This window comes from Haliaeetus leucocephalus, unplaced genomic scaffold (assembly GCF_000737465.1).
Source record: "Haliaeetus leucocephalus isolate CR32 unplaced genomic scaffold, Haliaeetus_leucocephalus-4.0 Scaffold696, whole genome shotgun sequence".
NCBI lineage: Eukaryota > Metazoa > Chordata > Aves > Accipitriformes > Accipitridae > Haliaeetus > Haliaeetus leucocephalus.
In genome coordinates, this window is record NW_010973132.1 from 141,135 (window position 1) to 160,331 (window position 19,197).

The window sequence follows — 19,197 nt, forward strand, 5'->3', positions numbered from 1 at the left end:
TCCCCTCCGCTGGCGCGGCGAGGCGAGGCGCAAGGGGCCGGGGGTTGTGCGAGCGGCGTCCCCTCAGGGCTGCCGCCGAGCGGCCCCCGGGGCGCCGGCTGTGGCAGTGCGGAACCGAGCGCTTCGCGGTGCGGGCTCCCCCCGAGCTGGTCTCTGGCGCCGAGCAGCCTGGGCAGGGTATAAGCTGGCCAGAAGGCAGCCCAGTGCTCGGGGCGTTGGCTGAGGCGGGGGTGTGGGGGGGCTGTGTGGCCTGTTACTGATTTCAGGGATAGATCAAAGTGGTGGGGAGTCTGGAGTGCCGTCATCTAAAAACCTGAGTTAGTACGTGGTTTTAAGGCAGCAGCATCTGCGATTACTACAGCGATTAGCTTGGTATCTGTTGCTGTGCAATTCTGATTTGCTCTATTTAACATATAAATAAATGTTTGCAAATGAAGGCAAAGTGTCACTGTTTTACTTTTTCTTGGGGGTCTAAATTTTGTAAATACTCTGTGTCCAACAGCCATGTTTTTGGGGGAAAAATACTTCTTTTGTTATGACTTTTATGTGTACGGGGATGGGGTTTTTTTCCCCTTAAGGTACTATGTTTCTTGTTCCTGCCATGTTGATGGTGACTCTTCAGGGTGACAATTTCAGCTATTGGTCACTTGGCATTTTGAATATTTTAAGTAATGTGACTTTCTTTAGTCTAAATACTGGTAGGAAATTGTTCAATATGCAGGTAGAGGAACCCTGCAAACTTGCTTCTCAGAGCGAGGGTTTCCTTAAGTAACCTCCCTTGGCAGAAGATACTACGATTTATCTATAGAAATTTCAAGTGCACTTCAGAGAAGACAAAATCTGTGATACGTGTTCTCCAGATAACCCACTATGCTGATTTTCATATTTCCACCAAATCGGATAGTACAATGGGAGAAACAAGTCAGCAGAGGTCAGGGAAGAAGCTGCTCCTTGTGCTCACACAGATCACTAACTTTGAAGTTCAGTCTGGTTTTAGATGTGAGTTTGAAACAGAAGGCAGCACTGGTCGTATAAATCCGGTTCTGTCTTCAACATGAGTGACTGAGAACACGTACCCAAATGACATAACGATTGCCTACCATAATTATGAAAAATGCAATGAAGTTTCTGTCCAAAAAGCCTGATTAACTGGAAGCCAGCTGTTTTTGCTGGCACACTGGTAGCTGTTAATCAGGTTTCATGAAGCTGTTGGAGTGGGAACTAGGAATGTGATCTTCTCAACAGGAGGAGGTCACACGGGTGTTTATGTGCAGCAGACACCGAGGAGATACTCCCATGGCAGGAGTTTGCCAGGTCATCTACAATGGGACCTAGAGTAGCTACCACGTGGTGTAGACAGGATTAAAACCATGCCCATCAGTGGGCGGAAGCAGCTGGAACATCTGAGGATGCTCAGTGATATATGTCTAAATGAAGGTATATATTTATGCATACTGAGATGCATGCTCGGACTCCTTGGTGTTGCTGGGCCTTGGACTGTTGCTGGGTGTTCAGTGGCTGTAGCCATTCTTTTACATGCAGCTGCCTCAACTGTTGTCTTTCACCGTTGGGTCCAGAGTTTCCAGGGGTCTTAAGTAAAGCACCCAACACTAAAGCTCTGTGACCGAGGTGATTGCCTGTAAGATTTTGGGTGGAAGTTAGTTTGTTGGTTTTAACTTTTACAGTCCTTTTTTGGATATCTGATTACCAGAAAGGCTGCTTCTATCCACATGTGGTAGTGCTACGCTTAAGAGCAATAGAGATGCCCAAACTAGAGTCCTCCTGTTTTTGTAGAAAGGAGGCTGTTGATCAGTTTTCATGAAAGATTGGTCTCTGAAACCTTTTAAATCCAACAGACATCTTGGAATATGTTTAATGTTTAGGATAGATCAGAGTTCCTCTATATACTACTGTTTTGGATATCGTCATGTGGTTTTGATAAGACTCTGATGTGAGGCAGAAAAGTTGGAGTTAGTGCCAACAGAAAGTTGGTCAGTGGGTCAATCCTTAAAAAGCCTTGTACAGCAGCTCTCAGATTTTTCCTGAGTAATACATGTTTTCACATCGCATGGTGTGACTTGACATAAAACGGTTGGAGAAAAACAAACATAAACAGTCCAGATTGCTCTTGATTTTTGGCAAGTTGTACCTTATTTTCCTCAGTGAATCTCAAGAGGCTGTATCATTCTGTCTACTCACAGACTTGCTTTCAGACAGGAAGTTCCTAATGCACAGTAATAGAAAGTGTGGGGGTTTAAGAGCATTAGACCACATTTTTCAGTGCAGTAACCTCTTATATCTTTGAATTGAATTTCACCATGAAAGCTAACAAGCAGTGTCCCAAACCTGTGCTCCAGATGGGGCAGAGAGTAAGATCAGGAAGGTAACGTCCTTGCATGAAGCCAGTTTATTGCTTCTGAAAATGCTACCAAGTACCCCAGAAAATAAAATTACCAGACACTGAGGGATTCCAGCTTCTTAGAGTCAGCTGGGGGAAGACAATACAGGAAAGTGGTAGAAGGGGGTAGACAAGCAGGATAGGTTTGCAGTGAACAAGCCAACTAAAAATTTGCAATGAATATTCATTTCAATTTGTTTCATTTTTAGGCAAAAGCAACAACTATCAAAGAAGCTCTAGCCAAATGGGTAAGTATCTAGCTGCTTTGCAGTACTCCATGGCATGGGGTTTGATTGTATTCAGCTAAATTTGTTTTTCAAACATTTTAAGAACTATGTTTGCTTGAAACATCTGCTACAGGAATTTTCACAAAGTAAAAATTCTATTACTATTATTGTTGTTGTTATTATTATTGAAGTATAATACATTCTGTTGGACTTTCTATGTGTTCTTCTTAAATTGATATGGCTGGTAAAGATGAGTCTGTTTTGCTCTCCTGCCTTGTTCTGCTGAATATGCATTGATAGAAGGCCTGAGGCTACAAAGAGATTTAAAGTTGGGGATGTCTTATGTTTTAATTATGCTCTGTTTGTTTTAGCTGAATGTAGTCCTTCCCATAGAATAAACAAGTATGAAATTCTCACTGTACTGAAGTCAGCAAAACTTCTACTATTGTCTTTTAACATATTGTCCCACATATTGTGCAAAGCTTAACCCAGAATGAGTCTCTTGCCTGTTTTTCTTCTTAAAGTACTGTGTTAATCCAGACAGTCATTTGGGGTGGTGACTGATCTGGTCTTGGAGCCTTCTAGAAAGCTGTTTATTGGCAAGGATGCAGAGGTAATTTCAAATGATGATGTAGGATGCTCTGGGGTCAGGTTCACAGTCCAGTAAAACCAGTGAGAATCTTTCTGCAGTCTCAGTGATTTTTAGATGAGGGCACAGATGTGCCATTCAGTATACATGCACTCTCCCACTAATCCTGGCCAGCTCCTAGAGCAAGAGTTTATAAATGTTTTGGTCTCTAGAAGATCTGGATGTGAGGCAGTGTGGCCAGGTACAGTTGAAAGCCAGAAGATCTGTACCATCAGCTCAAGGCACTAGTCTGTAATTGAAGACTACTTCCTTTCAGAATTTTATCATTGTTTAGTACCTTCAGTATTTCAGTTTTTTTTCAGTTTTGTTCGTATTTCCCACAAACTTCACTCCTGCTCTCCTAATAAGAACTAGAATGCAAGAACTTGTGGACATTAGCATTACTAGAGGTGTGAACTGAGTATTAAAAAATTTTGCTTTTCCTTCCTCATTCTTTCTGTCCTTCAAAATCTCAACTCCATGTTTCCTGTTAAAGATTTATTTTCCATTTGCTCCTCTGTCACATGTCTTAGAGATAGTAGACCTGTGTCAGTGAGTTTCCATTAATGTTAGGCATGAAGTGCTGAATTTGCTTTTCTGTTCATGTTATTGGGGGTGGGTCTAAATCTTCCTTTTACTACTCGTAATCTGGGTCCATGTGACTTGTAAAATTGGGTCTGGTGGTGTGTTGCATTCCAGATGTTTTTCTTCCCTTTGGCATAAGGGTTTACCTATGCCCTACAGTCAGGGTGACAGAAGTTAAATCAAAGCAACTTTAAATCAAAGCAACTTTAACTTAGCAAACACATAACCTTTTCTTAAAAAAGCGTCTGTTCTACCTGTGGTTTCTCTGTGGCTTATTGTGGTTGTTCAGCTGACCTTTATTCCAGAAGCACATGGCAATCACGATGCATTTTCTTGCTGCAAGTGCTCACTGCTGACCACAGTCTGTGCTGGAAGCTCTCTCCCTTCTACGTTTTTAAGAAAAAATGTATTTTATTTGTCAGTATAAACCGATAGATTATAAACTGAGTATAAATGCAAACAGATAGTGTGTTGTTCTTAGAAAAGAAAATGGAAGTTTCACATTTATATAGTGACTTAGTTTGAACATATTCACCATATTCTAGCAAAACATCCAACATGCTTATTTGCCAAATTGCTAATTATGAGTAAAAATATTATCACACTGAATTTGGACAGAAACTGGAATATAAGTAAATGCACAAGGCAACATGCTAATTTTTTATTAAAGTAAGTTGCCTGAAGTATTTTGGGTACATAAGAGAGAAAATAATGTTATCAAAACCTGATCTTGTGCTGTGGGATTCTTAAAGACTTCTGGCATGCAATTCATTTCATTACAAAGTAGCCGTATAAACCAGGGCAGATCTCAGCTATCTCACTTTTCAGTAGCTGCATAAAAATGGGGGAGAAGACAAGAGTACTTGTTTTGAAAGCGCGGAGTAGATTTCTCCTTTGTTAATGGACCTCCAGTCCTCCCACTGAACACTGAGTGAATTGACAAAATGCTCCCTTTGTACTGTCAGGGAGGCAGCTGTCAAAACTGGTGGTACTACCCAAATAGATACTTGTTCCAAGCGTTTAGTCAATAATTACCATCACTTCAGAATTGTGAAAGATTTAATAGACTATATTTTTTAATAAACCCAAGTGCTGAAGTTATGGCCATTTTTCTAAAGTCCTGAACTTTATAGAGTATTTAATCTAGAAAATTATCAACCTAGGCAGTAAATAGGAAATTTGTCTTTTTGCTGTATTCTCTAAAGTGTGAAATCTTCCCCCACTCTTTTTTAATGGCTAATTAGAATTTTTTTTTTTTTTTTTAGATTCTTAACTCTGTGCATCTGTTGAGGTTCTCTTGCAAAACACACTCCACTGTGTTCAGTTTGTGTTGTTAGGCATGAGTTCTGACTTTTATGGCTGAAGTGGGAAGGAGATTTTTCTGTCAGAGCTTTTAAGAATCTGCTTCTGCTACAGATTGGCCCTCGCTGAGGCTTCTATATGTCAGTCTCCATGGAAGTACCTTCATTCAGAATTTTAAACCTCCATCTGTTCTCCATTTCTTTACAGCAGAGGACCCCTTAATTAAATCACTCAAGTGTAACACAACTTTTAAAAAAAGCATATGTAATGTTTAAGTTCTTTTGATATCTCGAAAATAAGCTAGCCTTCCCCTCTTTACGCTATGCCAGCAGGAATCTTGATAAACAGTATTCAAAATGCTTTCTTGTTTCAGTAATACCTTTTAGTAGTATATTGGAATTACTTCTATAGTAATTACTTTTATAGTAATTTTTTAATATAGTAATTTTTAGTAATTGCATGTAGCTGTGAGCCTCTTCTTCACTTTCTCTTTTCTTTAGGAAGAAAAAAATGGCCAGAAGGCTTCAGAGGCAAAGGAGGTGAAACTGTACGGTCAGATTCCTCCTGTAGAGAGGATGGATGAATCCCTCTCCACGCTTGTTAACTGCGAGTAAGTTCAGTTAAAAACAAATTTGAAATCAAATATTCACTTCTCTTTACATTAATTTTCATTTTTTCTGCTGTCCACTGTGCAAATATGTACTTACTATGTTTAAGTGTGGCCTTCAAAGCAGCAGCTTTCTCTTCTTTTTTCTCAGCTGAGCTTCTCTTTCCACACACAGTTCCTCTTTTTAATTCAAAGATCCCTGTCACTTAACTGAGAAGATGTTAGGGTAGACTCTGTATTGATATTTGTCCCCAGAAAAAAATATATACTGTTTATCAAAAAAAGAGACTTAAGCAGGACTTTCAGAAAGAGATTAGAGCCATTTCAGAAATAAATGTCCATGCATTTGATAAGGCTAGGCATAAAAAGATAATCCACTATGTTATTTAAGTAACTCATGAAGCTAAATAAAGTTGCAGAAGTCTTGATAGTTTGAGGGTATTTTGAGTGTTTACACATCTAGTTAGTTCACCATCTAGTAAGAGAAGAATAGACAATTATTTCTGACGCAATGGTGTTTGGACGTGGAACTCTTCTGATATAGTGATCTCTTGTATGCTGTGAATTGATTATTCTTGCTTTTAAAGGAAACTATCGCTGTCTACAAACTGCATTGAAAGAATCGCCAACTTGAACAGCCTAAGTAAGTGACAAGCCAGTGATCGATTATGTTTGTCTTCTAGTTGCTTGGATAGGACATATACCATAATTTGTTATATGTTCCATCTCTGTACCTATTCTTATCCTTTTTAATTCCTTCCTCACAGAAGATTACAAATGACCCTTAAAATTGTTAGTCTTACTGGAGAATGCATGTTTAGCAGTAATGGTGTATTAAAGCATGTATCCCTGCAATAGCCTTGGCAGTTGTCTCACTGTGCAGGTTTAACAACAACAACAAAAAATCCATTCAGAAAGCACTTTTGTACCCTCCAGTGGGCCTAGCTGTGATGTTCAACACCTAATCAGTTCTAGAGTGATTTAATGACCAATTTCCACCCTCACGATGGAGATACTCTGCAGTTCAACAACTCCATAATTGCGGTATTGGTTTGAGTGAGGTTGGAGTGTTGTAGACCTGGATGGAAAAATGTTGTTCCACTTTGCAGAGGACTGAATATACTTGGTTTGATTTTGTTTGTACTTGAAAGGGGTGTGCCATCTGTCTAGAAGTGTAACCGAATTTTTTATTTCTTGGGCACCTGTCTAGGAAACCTTGAAAATCATTGGGTTACTGACTTTGGGACAGAAGTCTTAATGGTCTGACTAATGGTCAAGACTTTGACTCTGTGGCATGAAGCTGGCAAAGAGCTGCAGGTTTTGGGCTGGAGCTTCCAGGCTTTTCGGTCCCCATCAAATTGCCAGGCGGACAGACAAGGAACCTGGAATCCCATCCTTTCCAACTGTACACCAATGGGGCTGTCAAGGAGCTTGATAGACTTATTTGTTTTCATAATATGCTCAGACTTCAACAAATTTGCAAATACTAATCAGGGAAAAAATATTCCAGTAGTCTTTCCAAATAACTGTACTGTAATATTTCAATTTGAGTAACTCTATCATAAGCAAAAAATAATTAGGCAGTTATATATAAAAGTGAAATTTTGAGTGGGATAAAACATTAAAAGTCTTTAAAGCATCTTAAGTATTTTTATTAATAAAATGTAGAATTAAAACATCCAGTCTGTACCAAATATTTGGTCCTAAAGGCAGACAAACTAGAACTATGTGGTCTGTCTCTTAAAGCTACAGAATATGAGGAACTCACCGTCTCTATTGGATTCTGTGAAAGACAGAGAAAGCAGTGCTAATAGCTATGAAAAACAAGCCACTAATTATTACATACTTGCTTTTACTTATTGCAGAGAGGAAGCTAAGAAATCTTTTTAAGCGTCTACACTCTTTTCAGATGGAAAAGATTACTATTAATGTATATGCCTGATATTGTAGCTCTGTCAAGTAGATAATTCTGTGTAAAGGATCACACCCCTGTATCCGTACATGTGAGGAAGATGTTTTAGATGACAGAAACAAGTGTTAGTTTTGTGTTTTAAAGAATGTAAATGTTCCATAAGGGAGATCTTTCTTCCTTTAAAATATAGAATATCTCAGAACAAGAGTAATGAAAAACAGTAACAGCAGTTAGAAACAATTTTAAGGCATGGCTTTTTAAACAATCTGTCATTTTTGTGTAAGTATGCTTTCATTTCTTACAAATTTCAAAAGCTAGTGCAAACTTATAATCTATAAATGACAGTTACAGAGAGAATAGCTGGCTAGACCAAAAGGCCATCTCCCAGCACTCTCCCCTGTGGATGGGGATCCTTAGGGATATTCTGGAGAGTATTAGCTGTAGTAAGCTTTAGACTTACTGATTATGATTCTTCATTTTTTTGAGCATGGTCATGTGTTAAGCTGTTGTGTTTAAAACGAAAAAGAACTCTCATTGTACCTCAACTTTTTAATAAAAATTAATCTTCCTGTTTAAGAATATTTGCCAGGTGTGGTTTCATCCCTGCATTTCTTGAGACAGAACATACAACTGTCTATTCTAGATCAGCCTTGAATCTTCATCCGTAGCAATCTCTAGCCACTACGTGTGCTGTCTATGGAGTATCTGTTGCTACTTGGCTGGAACTTTCATTAGTCTTGCCGTTAATTATTGTACCATGTATTTTCAATCATTATGCATACAAGAGCAAAATGAAATCATGAAGTATTTCATCCTTAATGTAGTTAAGAAGAAGTGATAAAACATTCATGAAAGGTATAGGTCCAAAGGTAACTCAGCTACATGCTGCAACTCAGTTTGCTTATTTACATCTGCAAGAAAGCTTGTGTGAAAAATTAAAATTAGTTACACAAAACCACTGTTATTTTTTGATAGCTTTGAGTTACACTAATATCACAGTAAACCCCAGCAAGAACTTGGAAAGGAGTTTTGTCTGGGTGCTAGACTAATCATAGAATCATAGAATGGTTTGGATTGGAAGGGACCTTTAAAATCATCTAGCTTTAGTGGTCCATCCATCAAATCCATGTCTCTCCAATTTCAAGACAAGGATGTCATGCAGGACAGTCTCAAATGCTTCGCACAAGTTCAGGTAGATGACGTCAGTTGCTCTTCCCTTCTCCGCCAATGCTGTAACCTCATCATAGAAGGCCACCAAATTTGTCGGGCACGATTTGCCCTTAGTGAAGCCATGTTGGCTGTCACCAATCACCTCCTTATTTTCCATGTGCCTTAGCGTAGTTTCCAGGAGGATCTGCTCCATGATCTTGCTGGGCACAGAGGTGAGACTGACTGGCCTGTAGTTCCTCCAGTCTTTCTTTTTTCCCTTTTTAAAAATCGGGCTTATGTTTCCCCTTTTCCAGTCAGTGGGAACTTCACTGGAGTGCCATGACTTCTCAAATATGATGGATAGTGGCTTAACCACTTCATCTGCCAGTTCCCTCAGGACCCGCAGATGCATCTCATCAGGTCCCATGGACTTGTGCACCTTCAGATTCCTTAGATGGTTTCGAACCTGATCTTCATTCTCCCAGTCCCTGCCTTTGCCTTCTGCAACTTGGGCAGTGTGGCTGGAGCCCTTGCCAGTGAAGACTGAGGCAAAAAAGTTGTTGAGTACCTCAGCCTTCTCCATATCCCAGGTAACCAGGTCTCCCGTTTCCTTCTGGAGAGGGCCCACATTTTCCCTAGTCTTCCTTTTATCACCGATGTACTTAGAGAAGCTTTTCCTGTTGCCCTTGATGTCCCTGGCCAGATTTAATTCTATCAGGGCTTTAGCTTTCCTAACCTGATCCCTGGCTGCTCAGACAATTTCTCTGTATTCCTCCCAGGCTACCCGTCCTTGCTTCCACCCTCTGTAGCCTTCCTTTTCGTGTTTGAGTTTGTCCAGGAGCTCCTTGTTCATCCATGCAGGCCTCCTGGCATTTTTGCCTGACTTCCTCTTTGTTGGGATGCATCGCTCCTGAGCTTGGAGGAGGTGATCCTTGAATATTGACCAGCTTCCTTGGGCCCCTCTTCCCTCCAGTATCCCATGGTGCTTCACCAAGCAGATCCCTGAAGAGGCCCAGGTCTGCTCTCCTGAAGTCTGGGCTATGAGCTTGCTGTGCGCCCTCCTCGCTGCCCTATAGATCTTGAACTCCAGCATTTCATGGTCACTGCGGCCAAGGCTGCCCTTGAGCTTCACGTTCCCCACCAACCCCTCCTTGTTGGTGAGAACGAGGTCCGGCATAGCACCTCTTCCATTCTTCTGTGTGGTTGGCCCCCCTCCCTTCTGTGTGTGCCGGTGGGGGAGGGTTTGGCTCTTTGGCTGTGGGCTGTGGGTCTGCTGCAGACCGCGCTCGGGACCAGCCATCCAACTCCTCCTCAGCCTCCCTGATGCTACGCAGCCTCCTCGCCGACTCCTGCAGCTCAGCCGCCTGCGGCAGGAGGTCCTCCACCTGGGCACAGGGTTTGCCGGCAGCCCTGCTGCCTGTCCCTGCCCCAGGAGAAAGGTCCCGGCCCTTCCCGGCAGTCGGAGGTCTGCGCTGCAGCCTCTCCCTCCCGCAGCTCCGTCTGGGTGGAGGCATCGGCCGCCGCTGGGGTAGGTGGTGCGGACCCCCAGCCGCAGCTGCAGCCTTTGCTCTCTAAGTTGAAATGTCTCTCATCAGACTTCTGTAAGGCAGCTTTATAAGCTGCCCCTATTATAGAAATCAAATCTGCTGCCTTAAAATAAGATTGGAACCACTGCCTGGAGAAGAAGGGGTACGAACTATGTAAGATCAAAACTAGCAAGTTAGCAGTTAAGAGTTCAGGTGCAAGGTGAAATAATATTTTTTATTTGGTATTTATCTGGACTGAATTTCAGCCAGGTAACCTGAGCAGCTTTGTATTCATGAGCGTGTTTCTGAGCTGTCCACCACATCCATTCCTGATCTGTGTAGGACAGGAGGTTTTGTTTCTGTTAGGTGATTCTCTCTTAAAGCAGCCTGTTCAGAGTGCAGTTTCTTTGTAAGTAGAATATGGCATTTTACCTGACTTACAGCATTTTCTTATATTTTAAAAACCCCCATTTATTAACAAGAAACTTTCTTTTATCTATTACAGAAAATTTGAGGATTCTGTCTTTGGGAAGAAATAACATAAAGAACTTGAATGGATTGGTATGTGCTTCTTAGTATCAATTCTACGCTAACAAAATGGAGTACTGTCTAGAATGCAAGATAATTTCCCTATGTTCATAAAAGTCTTTGCTGAATTTATGTTATTGCCTAATAATTTATTTTCTCCTTTCACTATGATCTGTTCATCCTCTTACATGTTGCTTCTGAATTTTCAGATAGTCTTTCTCTTTTTTTTGTTTAAACATGCTTCATGTTTGGAGCTTCTTCAGGGTTAATTTACTACATAAAGGGATTTTAGAAAGAGAGATTTTGTTGTCTTTGATAAATATAAGCAGAACTTTTATTTGAAAACTGCTGTCTGTAAAGCTTTCTAAATTCCACTGGCTTTACGTGAAAATAATTCCTACAGACTTTTTGCATGAGGAATTTTCTACCTGAAGATACTTAGTCTATGCTTCTTTACTACAAATATTGGCAGTCCTGTGAACACACACTTCATGAGAGTCTGTCCTTTTTATGTTAACTGGCACCCAGAGCAATATGGCTTTAGGGGAGAAGATGGTGGCAGGACTGAGTCTACCAGGTAGGGGAAAATTTGTTGAGGAAAAAATTGCATCAATTTTGTTACATTTCAGTTAAGGGCAGAACTTTTTTTCAATCAACTTTTTAAAAATGAATATAGAAATTCTTTTCTTCCTCAAGAGATGCTGTATGTTTCTCCTGCAGAATGTTTCTCTTCAAAGCTATTCCCACCTTCAGAGATGCCATATCTCTTAAGTGTGAAATGCAGAGTCAATGTGTAACGGCTGGTTTAAAAACCTCTTTTTTGAGAGAATTATGAATGCAACTTCTGGCCAACAGATACAAACATACATACACCCGAAATGAATCATTCCCATGTATTGCATAAACCCCCTTCTAAAGTAGTTGTTGAATTGCATTCACTTCAGGTATGTTGCAGTGCACAAGCAGCCAAATTTGTCTCCTCTGCCCCGATGCCTTAAGAACAACTACTCTAGCCAGCTATTCCTTGTCTTATTCTAAGATTGTGATTTCTGTCCTCCTAAATATATTTCAGATCCTTTGCTCTTAATTCCCTTGAGTACTTGTCATGCATAATTAGGGACCTGCTTAAAAGGAAATTAAGATATACACGTTAGTATTTTCTCACTTGAGGTGACCTGCAGGGGGTGAAGAGTCTGAAGAATAAGGAAGATATACTTCCGCTTACCTGAGTAGTCCTGTCATTTTTCCAGGAGGCAGTTGCAGATACTTTAGAGGAGCTGTGGATCTCATACAACTTCATTGAGAAACTGAGGGGTATCCGTGTGATGAAGAAGCTGAAGGTTCTTTATATGTCAAATAATTTGGTGAAAGACTGGGGTAAGCCACACCTCTCTATTCTGTAACTTCTCCTGTAATATGGTGAATGCATGAATTAAGTCACCAAGTGGAAAATAGTTCTGTATGTTACAGGGCTTTAAGTCTCACTGATAAGCCTGCAGACATGCATAGAATCGCTAAATAGCAACTCATGCAAGAGAGTAAAAATAGTTAGAATATTTAATTTAACTTCTAAGCCCAATGGAGTTTGTTCTTTGAATCATCTTTCTCAGACTTCTTTTAAAATGCATGCCTGTTCTTTAACCTGATACCAGTTCAAGCCCAAGCAATCCCTATCCTGCTGTATCCCATACTATTTACGTTTGCACTGAGTTTGAAAGGAACGTGTGGTGCAGATGTACTTTCTATGTTCCACAATCTGGTTGGTGTTTTCACCTTTGTGGTTGCAGCAGAGTTTGCGAGACTGGCAGAGCTGCCATTACTAGAGGATCTGGTGTTTGTAGGCAATCCACTACAAGAAAAATACGCCTCTGATCAGAAGAACAATTGGATTGAAGAAGCAACCAAACGGGTACCCAAGTTGAAAAAGCTGGATGGTGAGTTTGGGGCATGAGGCAATTGGTGTGAGTTAACAGCTTAATATAAAGACAACCACAGGGAAATTAATCACAACCTCAGAAATTAATCTGTGTGCCTATGTAATCAATACTCCTCCCTCCACTCTTTGGAGTTGTTCAGAAGTAGTTATTCAGATCTCGGCTGCGGGATCTTCTGAGAGTGTTTGATGGATTTGGAGTGTTAAATCCAAGTGGTCTTGCAGCGTACAGTTGGGCTTTACTCTTGAAGTTAGCCAGTCAAATAGTTTTAGCATATAACTAATAGTGAACTGAAAGATTTAGCATTAAATAAGCTAACAAGGCTTTCATCTGCCAAGCTGAATTACAGTTTTCCCACCAAATTTGATTTACAGTTTTCCCAACAAAAGAGGGTGACATGGTGGGGATGGGGATAGACAGGGATATGCTCTGTTTTGCTTCTGGTGCAAGGACAAGTTTTCAAAACTTCATGCAAGTTTCCTAAATGCCTGAATATCCCCCTCTCGTCACTGTAGTAAGCCTCAATTTGTGAGCTGTCCTCTCCTTTTTAAGAAGTCCCTGATATGAAAATATATTGAAGCATGTTCTGCTTTAAAAGTGAGATAATTTTAAAATCTATTTTTAAATATGTTAATTTCTGTTAATGGAGATGTTAGCTGTTCACTATTATCCCCTGTTTACTAAAGCAATGGAAGAGGACAGCAGGACTGGTCAGTAATAAAGAGTCAGAGTATCAGCAGGGAAGGTACAAGTGTAGGGATGGCAACGAGAGGACAGCTTCATTACAGGGAGCAATAAATAGGAAATCAAAGCCAGATCAACTGAAGCAATAAGAATTATTAGGAAGTGGAAGCCTGGTGAGAGAAGTGTACTGCTATGAAGGATGGCCTGCAGTAGTCCATTTGCTGTTGTAGTAGGAAACTTTTTGAGAGTGAAACAAAAAATGGCATAGGGCAAATATCTGTACAGGCAAAGAGTAACCTTGTTAGTATAAGGTTAGACCCTTAGTTCCTTAAGCATTTCTGCAGCCTGGAGCAATGGCCAGCTCTGAGTTAGGCAGGTACATTTCCTATGCAACATAGAAGGAGGATGATGTTTAAGAATGGAAACCACAAAAACTAGAATGTTGAGCAAAAAAGATGTCAGAAACGCTGTAACTGGCCATAAGGTTCTTGCTCTTACACTGTCCCATGGTCCTGTTATGCTTATGTACTATATGTGAGATGACTAATCTAGGGACCTCAAAATTATTTAAATGGTTGAAGATGTTCTTCTGGACAAAAATTAGCACTGAAGGTCTCTTTCAGCAAGTAGGTGTCTCCTTTCTGTTAGTCCCTGTGCCAAGAACCCTGCTCAGCAGTTAGGTGCGTAAAGCACAACAGAAACCAGGCTCTGGTGGTTTTATTTTCCATTTCCTACCTGTGAAAAAAGAAACACAGCAATCTTAGAGTAAGCAAAGGGTTCTCATCACAAAGCCTCACCACAGTTCAAGTCTCTGCCTCAAGCTCAGCAAAGCATCAGTATGACCCAGTTCCCATTACCCAGGTGACAGCGCAGGTGAATGGACATACACCTTCACACCCTGTTGTTCTTGTACTAGTTATTTAGGCATGTATTTGATTGTGCTATTTCAGCATGCTGTGAGCTTACCTATACTATTGGGTTTTGCTACTGTGGGGAAAATTTAGAACTTGATAAATCTTTTTGGGTGCTATTAGCATTTCAACTTATTTTAAATTCATGAACACATCACTATGAGGTGGTGCAAACCCTGCAGACTGCCACAATCTGAGGTGCCCTTGATCAACATGGCAGTTAAAAAGTGATATTTTTTTTTAAAAGTACCCAAGGGGTGGGTATAGACTGATGCTACTGTGCAATGCAGCTTTATTCCATGACGTCCAAGTTATCCCTAAGAGATGTGACCATATTGCTTCTTGGATCCATGTTAATGTAACTGTATTGTGTAGTGTGGACATCCTAGTTAGGTATCAGTGAGGAGGTATCCCATACTAACTTGGTCATCTGTGTCATGGAAATCGCAGCACAAAGTAGGGGCCCAACAAGAGAAGGGTGATGTGCTAGTTAGTTGTTAGCAGTTGAACCAACATGGTGCATCTCCCAGTGACCAAGTTAGGCTGATCTTTGCAGGTCCTGCTTTAGTACCTTTTTTATTCCCTGTTACCTGAGAAGTCAGAAAAACATCCAACAGAAGAGCTCATTGGTTGAAGGCTTTTCTAGTTAAGAGCAGTTCAGGTATGCAGAAGTTCATGTCAGTTAGAAGCAGTGGCAGGAAATTCAACTCTTTCCTCTTTTTGCCAGTCCGACTCTTTCCAACAGTCCAGATTAGCTTTCAGGTATATCAGCATTAACTATATTTTTCTCTGCATAATCTATTCATAAATTTTTGCAGATTTTTTTTTCTCTCTTTTTCTCTTAGGTACCCTAGTTATTAAACAAGAAGAAGATGAAGAAGGAGCAAACTGATGACACTTTCTTCTTGGGTATTTAATTATTTAAGTAACTCCAGATAGCTCGGCACATAGAACTTTTATACAAAATGTTTGTTTTGAACAAAATCTTTGGGCAATTTTTGAAAGACCAGCTTATCTCCACAGTCTGTCACCCAAAGAGGTAGTTACCAAAATTTGGGCACACCAGTTTGTCAAGTTTATGACACCTTCTGTAGAGACCAGTGGAGCTGAGTTTATCTGCTGTTTGGCTAGCAAGAGATCTTTACCTAAACTAATACATAGCTATTTTTAATCCCTGATTAGTGGTGCTTGTTGTTCACTGTTGGGTTATAATAGAACCATTTCAGCTTGTTAGGTGCAGCTGGCCAACATTATCATTGGAAACACTGAGGCCAAAAGAACTATGTTGTCGTTTAGACACACATTACAGGCTTTGTTGTGTTTCATTTTGTCATGGGTCTTCCTCAATATTTTAAATATGCAAGTTTGCCTTTTCATCCCCTTAACTGTTATGCCAAACAGGCCCAGTAGTTGTGGACCTACGCACAAAAAAGGTATTGGTCTGATAATCGCTTGTTACTGGCCTTAAGTTTTTAATTGGGCTTCTCGCATTGGAACTCAACTGCATTGCTTAGAAGGTCATGTATAACGTATATATTTATTTATTTTAAAGAGGCAATGGGAATTCTTTGCATGGTTTCAGTGAGACTAAAATATCTGCTAGCTTTTTTTTTTGTTTCTTACTAAGAAATTATTTTAGATTGGAATATGTTGCCTATTAACCTACAGCTGGTTCCTAGTTTTGGTTTGGGTCACTGGTGGACATAATCCTTCTCAGCTCCAGAATTTTCCTATAACTAAGTAGGCTGATACTAACACAGAAACAAACAGTGAACAAAAGACCTGGGCTTGAGGACACAAGATTCTGGGCTTGGGGATACTCATTTTTTATGAAAGCACAGATGTAAGCAGTGAGAGAAAGTGTATGTAGTTAGTGGGGAAGGTGAGACGAGATGGAAAGTGAGCATTGGAAAAAAAAGTATTGAAGACATACTAAATGTGCGATATTGCAGGGTAACCAGTTTTAGTAAAGCCCCCTTTATGTGACAAGTAACTATTTTTAGTGAAAAGCATTAAACAACGATGAAGACATACCTGACTGCACTGTTGGATGCCAATAGTAGTTTGGTTTTTTTTCTTCTCTTTAGAGAATAGATCAAGTCACCTGAGTAGTTTTTTTCTGCAGCTTGTTTTTATTGTTTCTTTTTTAAAAGCTTTTCTTCTAATTCATGGTACCATCTTTGTTTAAATGAAAATGGCAACAAGTATATCTGCTGGTTCCAGACCAGGCATAGAAGGGATGGAGGCAGAATGCCACTCTTAATTATTTTGTTTGTGAAGATGTGGCAGGAGTTGAAATCTTGGAAGTCATGGTCAGAGATAAAAAGGTAGAATTGGCCCACATGACAGTGGTATTGATCTCAAGCTCCAATTATAATTGTAGTAGAAGATATTCTCCCTCTAATCAATTTCTAAGCGAACAGTGTGAAGTAGATTACAAGACAATCACAGTTTAGATCCATTACTTAAAATAAGATCAAGAGAGCAATGGCAAAAACTGCGGACATTCTTCACCTAGCACAAACTATTTCCAAGCAGCTGTTCTCTTGACCAGAAAGCAGTTTCTTAGTTAACTAGCTCACTGGATTTATCCTACAGGCAACTTTATATTTGCATTTAATTTCTTTTAGAATTATTCTCCTAGCTTTATCATTAGTAAAGGCACCATTGACCAAGAAGCACAATGGAAGAGAGGGTATATAGTCAACAGCCATTTCATATTGGCTTCTTTTAAAACTAAGCCATTCAGTTCACTTGCAGCCAACCACTTTTGGCAAAATGGCTGTGCTTTGGCACACTCAGCCCCTACTGACCCCATCTGCTGTGGCCGGGCAATAGGGGATTGGCTTGTGCCCTTGACGACCATAATTAAAGTGTGGTTAACGTGAGCCAGAGCTTGAGTGGAGCAAAACTTGACTTCTGAATATTACCAACAAACGGAAATGCCAAATTCATCTGTGTGTTTGGAGACATTTTCAGAATAGATCATGCAGTGCTCTTGTCCTAGCGCTTGGCCACAAAGAAAAGTGTTTGAACCTCTGTAGCTGGTCTCTCCTAGCACAAAGGCTACAAGTATGGTACATATGGGTAGGTTAAGCTCCTCGAATGAAATGCGACAGGAGAGAAAGCGAGTGATGAGCACACAGTCCAATGCCAAGTAATCCTCCTGGTTGATTTTTTAGTATCTAAATATGGTCTAAGTGTACATTTCTGAAGGTCGTGTTAGATACAGCAAATACTCTACACTTTGGCTATTTTGGGACATTCTGAGAGCAGAATAGAAACTTACTGTTCTGACTATGTGGTGATGATTGGAACGAAACACAGCTCCATTGACAAGACATGAGGGATAAGAGCAGTTCCTGGCTCTTCTAAGTGACCAATACAGGCTATATGTATGGGAATCAGTCCAAGAACTACTGCAGTTGGCGGTAGAGCTGTGTGTATTGTGTGGCCCACTGTCATCAGGTCTTTTCACAGATTTAACAGCACAAATTCTCTAGCTCTTTTTTGGGGGCTGCATTATAAATACCATCAAAAAAGAAAAAAAATCATTATTGAATGAATGGGGCATCCAGTCTCAGCACAATTATAACAGCAGTAAGGGACACTTACAGTACAAGATTTCCCTTGCCTTTTGCCCTTCATGCTGTGATAAATTAGTATATATTTTAAAACCCTTCTGATAAAAACTGTACATCAATCTCAATGAAACAATACAGAAAGAAAAGAATAAATGGTGGCTCTTATTTGTCAGGAGATGCTTCAGATCAAAGCTGGGTGGAAGGTTCAGCTTAATGTTGCTTTGCCTGATGAATCATGATTATTCTCAAGAACAGATCAACCCCCCCTGAACTTTTTCTCCTCCAAAAAGAAGTAAAGTTTCCCTAAATTTTAAAATTTGCACTTTAAAATTATGCACTGGATGTGGTGGAAGACATACACAGGTGGTAGAATTTAAGCAGCTGATTTGCATATTGATGGTGCTACACCATGTCATGTATAAGCTAACAGTGAAGCTCGGCCTGCACGCCCATAGGGAGCAGCTGAGTAAAATGTTGAAAGGCTTGTCTTTCTGTATTACTCTTTGCTCTTCCTCATCACACCACATCCAATAAAGTTGTAAGCACATTATTATTCATGGATGAAAAGAGCACCCATGTAAAACTTGCAAGCCATGTGGAATTCTGCTTTTCCCAGTGAAATTATGGAGGATTAGCATCCACTTTATTCCTTAGAGAAATATCCTAAAATTAAATTAGTGATAGGAAATAGCTAGGTTTTTTACTTGCTTGTTAGCACACTGACCTCTCTTCGAAGAGCTGATGTATGCAGTGATTATATTGAGAACTGCTGGAAAAATGTGAGAAGAGACCTGAGAACCAGCAGATGACTCAGGTTACACCAGAAGTAGACTAATCTAGAAAAATCTTCAAGCAAGAGAGCACTTTTAACATCCCCTTTGGCTATCTTTTGTATACAGTAATTTTGTAGCATGACCAAACTGTTATATTTGCTGTGTTTAAATTATTTAGGCCTATGTTTATAAATGTTATTCTGTGAAACTTGTTTAAAAATAATATAATGTTATTTTATACAAACGTCTTTGGCTGTTGTGTAATGAAATAGTTGAGCTTGTGGAGAGCGTTCAGAAATTAAATTGTGTTCTCATTAAACTTTCCTAGCTGCTCAGGGAGCAATGTATTTATAGTATGTAAATGCTGTTCCTTATTGCCTCTATATTTTAGAATAGAAAATAACTTAGACTTTAAAAATGCTGATATATTGTGATTGTTGTCATCTGAT

The 19,197-nt window shown here is 40.0% G+C and overlaps 1 protein-coding gene across 1 annotated transcript in view; it reads left to right on the plus strand.

Annotated features, from left to right (window-relative positions):
* LOC104839639 (dynein light chain 1, axonemal-like) overlaps window positions 1-15,584 on the plus strand; it is a 23,722-nt gene extending 8,138 nt beyond the window's left edge. The window contains exons 4-10 of the mRNA XM_010580024.1: window positions 2,608-2,646; window positions 5,641-5,750; window positions 6,335-6,390; window positions 10,840-10,895; window positions 12,113-12,239; window positions 12,650-12,796; window positions 15,237-15,584. Of these exons, the coding sequence (XP_010578326.1) occupies window positions 2,608-2,646; window positions 5,641-5,750; window positions 6,335-6,390; window positions 10,840-10,895; window positions 12,113-12,239; window positions 12,650-12,796; window positions 15,237-15,283 (582 nt within the window). The 3' untranslated portion in view covers window positions 15,284-15,584. The remainder of the gene's footprint in view (window positions 1-2,607; window positions 2,647-5,640; window positions 5,751-6,334; window positions 6,391-10,839; window positions 10,896-12,112; window positions 12,240-12,649; window positions 12,797-15,236) is intronic.
* The last annotated feature ends 3,613 nt before the right edge of the window (window positions 15,585-19,197 follow it).